Source organism: Myotis davidii, unplaced genomic scaffold (genome assembly GCF_000327345.1).
Source record: "Myotis davidii unplaced genomic scaffold, ASM32734v1 scaffold534, whole genome shotgun sequence".
Taxonomy (NCBI): Eukaryota; Metazoa; Chordata; class Mammalia; order Chiroptera; family Vespertilionidae; genus Myotis; species Myotis davidii.
In genome coordinates this window covers 6042293-6049534 of record NW_006286678.1, presented here as the reverse complement: position 1 = coordinate 6049534, position 7242 = coordinate 6042293, and the positions used below count along the sequence as shown (strand labels likewise).

The 7242-nt window shown below is 47.8% G+C and overlaps 1 protein-coding gene across 1 annotated transcript in view; it reads left to right on the top strand.

Annotated features, from left to right (window-relative positions):
* Positions 1 to 5948, top strand: part of LOC102774361 (protein FAM205A) — an 8178-nt gene extending 2230 nt beyond the window's left edge. Inside the window, 3 exon segments of the mRNA XM_015560581.1 lie at positions 1179 to 1239; positions 2212 to 3700; positions 3702 to 5948. Coding sequence (XP_015416067.1) covers positions 1179 to 1239; positions 2212 to 3700; positions 3702 to 5900 — 3749 coding nt within the window. The 3' untranslated portion in view covers positions 5901 to 5948.
* The last annotated feature ends 1294 nt before the right edge of the window (positions 5949 to 7242 follow it).

The following is a 7242-nucleotide window of genomic DNA, read 5'->3' as shown; positions in this document are numbered from 1 at the left end:
TCTCTGGAGATACCCTTATAGGGCAGGACTTGCTTCAGTGGGGCTTTGGTGCTCACTGAGTTTGCCCCCTGAGTGTGTGTCTTATGGATGCAAAGAGTTGTAATCTGGTATGGTCTCACTCTGACCACTGGGTACACTGGCTCTTGGATATCCAAGGAGGTGCAAAGTCAGCCACTGCCTGAGGCCACCCGGCAGGAGCTACAGAGAGATTTGCAGATTCCTCCTCTTTGTTTGGGGTTTGGAGGTGCCCAGATGAGGCCCCACTGTGAAGCAATGCAGGACATCTTTTGGAAGCTCTGGGGCTCTCTGACCCAGCTGCAGTTTCTTAGGTTTTAGATTGCAAAAGGCCAGGCCATTTATATGCAAAAGCCACTGTACACAACTTGGGAGGGATTGTAAATTGGGTGGGGTGGGGTCTCAGGGTATCACTTGGGTGGAACAAATAGCAATGGCTGTCTAGCAGCCCTGCCTCAGAGAGGTCCTGTGGTCTCTATGTCCTGTGGCCCCATGCAGGAACAATGATCCCTGCAAGCACCTCTGAGAGAAAGCTGCCCTCGTGCTCTGACCAGATGCCAGACAGTCCAGTTTCTCCCCATATGAGTCTGGGTCCCCAGAGTCTCACCTGGAACTGGAGTTCAGAGCAGTCAGGAGCTTGTATCTCCCTCCCGATTGAGAAAGACAACAGCATACCCAGTTGCCAGCCCGTTTCGCGCTCCTCCGTACCTCTGCACTTCCATACCTCTGCACCTCCTCCCAGTCTCAGTGTGTTTTTCTCTTTCCTTCTAGTTGTAGAACTTCCACTCAGCCAGCCTTCCTGTGGTTCTGGATGATACCTGTTTTGTCTTTTAGTTGTAGTTTTTATGTGGTTGTGTGCGGCAGCAAATTCAGGTATTTACCTATGCCACCATCTTGGTTCCTCTCCCAGTCACTTTATTTTTCAATCCTTTATTCATTAAATGGGCATTTGAAGATCTTGCTTCACTCACAGTGTGGCTGTGATGATCTAATGAGATTAGGTCCTGGACAACTCATTGTAACTGGCTAAGTTGTATACAGACATGCCTCAGAGCATTGACTGTTAGGATTTCCAATTTTCTCTCATTCAAAGGTCTTCAGATTCCTGTAGGATACCCTCAATCCTCTCTCATTCCATGTAACACTGTCTCCTGGTTTTTCAGCTAGGAGACATTTCTGGAAAGAAACGGAGAAGCCGTGGGAGATGCTCTCTGTCATGAAAAGGTGATCATTTGATTTTTGTAGTCTTCCAACTTCAGCCTGGACAACTTGACCTGGGACAGGGATGAGGGATGATGAGTGGGATGGAGTCAGACACAGCAGAGGCTGGAGCACTGTTGAAACGGTTGCCAGGGCAAAGGGGGCTCAGACATCTCCGGAGGGAGGAGTCCCAGTTCTGCTCTGGGCTAAGCTCACAGTGCTCCTGGAATTCAGAATTTGACTAGTGCTTAATTCACAAAAGACACTAAAGGGGTTGATACTCAGCCAAAGACCAGTTATCCAGCTAAGAGAATGGATAAATAAGTGCATAAATACGCCATCACTGTTATATTCTTCTTACAGCAACACCTTTTCAAGGGCAGAACCCTAGACCTTGCTGACATTACCTCCTCTGATTGTGTCTTCAGGGAGCCCAGTCCCTGAGACAGCCCTCAGCCGGGAGCTTGTCATCTCTTCCTTTTCTTAAGAGCTCTAGAGAATGGGATGGACTCCCAAGAGGTGCTGTGTACACATCACAGTCCCCTGAAAGCAGAATTTCCATGTGACCTCATTTTCCACAGCTGAGAAATACTAAGTACCAGGCTGTATCTGTCTTTGCCCCAAATGAGACTGAGTCCAGGTTCTACCTGGTGATGGCCCTTCTGATGCCCCATCAGCTAACCATTGGCTCCCCCATCCTTTGTTCCCATCTCTGGTTAAGCTGCTCAGCCCAGGTCAACAAAGAACTCACCCACTTCTCAGTCACTCATGGCCCTGTGCTCTCATGCGTTGTCTGAAACCTTGCCCAACAAGTCCCTCAACCCAGCACACCGTAACTTGCAAAGTGGTGATTTCCTAGGAAGAAAAGTAGAAGACTAAGTACTAGGCAGGTAGGACCCAAGGTGTACAGGGAAGTCAGGGCCAATAGTCAGGCCACAACTTCCAAAGAGGAAGCTGTCATTCCATCAATAACAGTTGCCATGTTTCCTCTTCCAGCCAGGACTGGCTTCCTCAGGAGGGAAGTGTGAGGAAGCTCCTGTGTGCAGATGCCTGCTGCCAAATCTGTAATGCCATGGCTCTGGAGATCCAACAGTTGCTGGTGGATGAGAACATCCCACTCTATACAACTTCACCAGGACCATCAGAGGGCTCTCCTTGCCTAAAGATTTTGCCCAAGTCCAATATGTCTTTTGAGCAGAGTCTGGAGCATCATTCCACACAGACTCAAAAGCCCTCACTTCCATCTGCAACCCAAACAGTGTCACAATTAACAGCTAAGAAGTCCTTATGCCGGTCATTTACCCACTCAGCTGGCCAATCAGACGATCCAGTGAGTATGCAAGATTACTTGGCTAAAAATGTCAATCTAGGACAGAGAATTCAAAGTCAAGATATGCCTAGGTTGCATGAGACTATGTCTTCTTTACAGTTCGAAGGGCCTAGAATTCCGGTGAACCAGCAGGAGGTGACACAACACAATCTCAACCGTGTGTATGGGAACCAAGGTCAGCCACCCTTGCATCCCCAGGTCCCTGTGCTGACCCTGAACCAAGACATCACTACCCTGACACATTCTATGGCCTTGCCTATGGTCACTATCCTCCCTTCCTACCTGCCATTCTCCAGTCCTGAAGTCCTGAGGCTTCTTGAGGTACATGTAAAAAAATGGATGCATTTCCAGAGGTGGGGGCTGCCCAGACGTGTAGAGAAGTCTCTGAAGCAGTTTATGCCAAACCTACCATTGTTTTACCAACTTGTAAACAACCAACCAGCTTCTTTCATACAAAATGAATTCTCTGTAGAGATTTTTGCGCCCATTTCTTATCAGACCTGGGGTCCATGTATGGCTGGCCAGGCTACCCAGGCATTCTGGGTTTCTGAATGGTCCATTATAAACCCAGTACAAAGACACCACTACCAGCAAAACCCAAACCACCTGGCTCTAGCCTTGCCCTCTCCAATATTTAAAGACTTAAGTGGCCTCTACCCACTTACTGGCCAACAGGCTAATGACTCAGTGGGCCATTTACAGCAGAAATACATCCAACTATTCTGTGGCTTATCTTCCCTGCACAGTGAGTCTCTGGCTAATGCCTCCTTGAGTTCTCTAGATCACTCCACAGATGGGAGCATGTCCAAGCTCTCCTTGGAGGATCCTTTTCTCTTCAAGGAGCTGTCCTTCTTCCCTCTGTTGCCTAAAACTCCACCTCAGTCAGCCCCACCCTCTTCCTCATCTTCCCCTAATTGGGTCATACCATCTGATCATCAACAAACACAGATCCATGTCCCGTTTCTGACTCTGGCTGAGTGTGAAGCCTTAGAGTATCACCTGCTGCAGAGGCAGCTCCAGTGTCAGTGGGGTTTGCCAGCTGTTCTCCAGAGAGCTCAGCACACCCAGAACCCTGTGCAATATAAGTCTTGTGGCACAGCCCAGTCTCCTAGGACTGTGAAAACTTCCTGGCCGGGAAAGCCCATTTCTGTTCTCAGCCCTAGAGGCTACTGGTGCTGATGACCCTTTCTCACCCTCTAAGGACCCCGTGTCAGTCCTCATGCCACACTTATTAGACCAGGTCAAGGCAATACTGCAAAGCCACATCAACTCCAAATGTGGGCAGATTCATGAGGGTAAGGTCCCTGCCCATGTGTCTAGGTCTTGTGAGTGCCTAATTCCTGGGGGCCTCAAAGTGGCTCCCTTTACTTGCATCCCAGAAAGCAAGCTCTTGGAACTACAGGCAGCAACCGACCCTGACCTACAACAGAAAGTTAGGCACTGGATGCCAACAGTCCCTGATCAGCAGCAAGAGACCTTCCCAGATGCCGCCACTGAGCCTCGCAAGCTAACTCGAGCCCTGTCCAAGGAAGTCCTTGAGAAACTGGAGATGATTTTACGGCACAAGTATCTGACCTTCTTATCAGGGCTGAATCCTCTTTATTACGTGGCTCCCTCCAAGGCCATGGCCCCAGCGATCACTGCTCATGCTGCCACCACAGAGGTGGTGCCTGAGGCTGTCAAAATCTTAACAGAACCTCTGACTCAGATGATCTCACTTGAAGAGCAGTATCTAAGTCGTGAGCCATTTTTTCAGGATACCAAAGAGACTTGTGAAGAAATTGCAGGTGATTTGCAGTCTGAAGTGCAAGTGGAAGGAATGATTGAGATGGAGCCTCTAGAAAGACAGACAGAGTCTGCTCAGCCCTACTTATTCAAGAGGCCCATCTTGGCCAAACTAAATTTCCACCTGAGAAGGAAGGTCTTAGAGATACGATGGGGAATTCCCACAGAGGCGAGGGAGTCCAGAGAACAAACTGGAGCAACCCCAGAGAACACAGCCACACAGGAGTCTCTTGGGGGTCTAAACAACCAAGGAAAAACATGCCCCCAGGAACTGCCCATCCCACCAGACACTCCCTGTGCCCCACATCCAGAATGGCTCTCCCTTAAGGAACAGTTGTCCACTGAGTTAAAGGCAGTGCAGCAGAGCCAGAAGCAACCTAGTTCCAGAGCAGCACCCCATGGTTCTGCCCATGAGCCCTGCAAGATGACTCAACCCTGTAGAGACATGACAGAGGGCCCAGTGCTCTGTGTTCAGCTGGAGGCCAGTGTGAACCACCCCAGCCTGGAGGAGTCCCAGATCTCTGAGTCCCAAAGCCCTGGCAAGAGCAAGTACTCAGCCCCAGACCCCATGCCGACTGAAAAGAAAGAGGACCCAAGGAAACCCAAATCGTCAGGAAAGCATAGAGAAGGAGATGCAGGGTTTGCGCTCTTCTCAACAAGAGAAAAAAGCCACCCTGTAGCCCAGAGACCACAAGGGATGCTTCTGAACAGGACACCCCAAAGCCCCTGGCTATGGAGACAAGGCTTTCGGAGACATGGCTTTCGCCTTGATGCTCTCTGTCAACAGAGTTCCCAGCATCACCCTCAGCTTAAGCCCCCAGAGCTCCTTCCAGGAGCCCCTGGAGGGAAGGAATCTAAGAAGAATGACCTGCAAGACAGTCAAACCAGGATCAATGTCAGCCTCAAGGGAGCAAGGATTCCTAAGAATGCTGAGCCTGTTGGGCCCCAGGCGTCACAGGCCCAGCCTGTCCTGGCCCAACGCATTCCGCATAAGCCATTACAGGGCCCAACTTTGCAAGGTCAGGAATTGCAGGGGCAGGTGAAGCCAGCCCATAGTCACCAGAGGCCCAGCCTTCCAGAAGCAGACTTGAGATATAAGATGAAATCCTTTCTGCAGTATATCAACTTCAAGGCAAAAGGCAAAGAGCACAAGGAATCCATGTTTTCGACAGCTGTGAACGTGGCCAACACCAGAAAAGAAAGTGTAGCAAAGAGGCTGGCTCCAGCCAAAAGTCCCACGGAGCAAACTAAGACAGAGAAGAAGATAAGAGGGGACCCCAAAGCCCCATCTCCTCCGACTGAGAAGCAGGTGGGCCTGGCCTCCTTGGAAGGCTCCCATTCCCCAAACAGTAAGCTTAGGCACCGCTCCTGCTCCCATCAACTCCAGTCTTCCTCAGGCTTAGGCCACCCCCGTCATTGTCCTCGGCACTGTCCTCAAGTGGCTTGTGCCACCCAACCAGGATCCCACCCCAATTTTCAACTCTCACCTCAGAGGGAAATGTTGGCCTGCTCAGGAAGACCCAGCACAATCAAAGGACTTTGTAGGCTCCCCCATGTCTGCATCCCTTGAAGGGATAGGTATTGTCTTTGTCATTAATATGCAGGTGGGCCACCGGACCACCCAAAATACAGTCTATATCTTTAAGCAAAGAGTTGTCTGTCTGCTCATTACCTCCACTGTTGTTTGTTAAGGGAAGTCATGAGTGAGGCTAAAATGCCCTCTGTAATGTTAACATAAAAAAACCATTGAAACCTGTAAAGAATTTTTGTGAGTTTATTTGAGCCAAACTGTCGACATATGCCGGGAAGCAGAACCTCAACGAATTGAGATAGTGCTCCGGAGAATGGCGGGTTACATTTGTATTCATACATTTGCAACTTTACTCCTTTGTTGATCGCAAGTCAATAAAACGTGGACCATGTTGAATGTCTTGTGGCTATTTAAAAACATGTAATTGAAGACCCTCTAAATATTTATTAGATGAACAAATAGATAATGTTTAATATCAAGGGAAAAAACAGGTCACATAGAACTTGTTTTGAATAGTAAAGCATAGAAAATTTAGAAAAAAAATGAAAACAATTATATCAGGGTGTTAGAAATGGCTAGCTCTGAATAGTGCCACTTTGGGTGTTTTTTTTATTTGTGTGTTTGTTTGTTTTGCTAGTTTACTTTTTTATTGTTGAAAGTATTACATATGTTTCCTTTTTCGGCCATTGACCTTTCTCAGTCCTCTCCCAAACCCCAGCACAGGCTGTTACCCCCCTATTGTCTGTGTCCATTGGTTATGTTTATATGCACGCATACAAGTCCTTTGGTTGATCTCTTACCCCCACCCCGCACCCCTATCTTCCCTCTGAAGTTTGACGGTCTGTTCAATGCTTCTGTGTCTCTGGATCTATTTTTGTTCATCAGTTTATGTTCATTATATTCCATAAATGAGAGATTATGTGATACTCATTTTTCTCTGACTGGCTTACTTCGCTTAGCATAATACTCTCCAGGTTCATCCATGCTGTTGCAAATGGTAAGAGTACCTTTTTACTCTTTTTACATAGTATTCCATTGTGTAGATGTACCACAGTTTTTTTAATCCACTCATCTACTGATGGGCACTTAGGCTGTTTCCAAATCTTAGCTATTGTAAATTGGACTGAAATGAACATAAAGTTTCATATATCTGTCCTGATTAATGTTACTCATTTCTTGGGATACATTTGCCTAGAAGAGAGGGTACTTAATCAAATGGGAGCTCAATTTTTAATTTTTTTGAGAAACTCTATATGGTTTTCCACAATGGTTGCAGTAGTCTGCATTCCCACCAGCAGTGACAAAGGATTTCTTTTTCTCTGCATCCTCTCCACCACTTCTGGTGTTTTATTTTTTTTATAACAGCCATTCTGACAGGTGT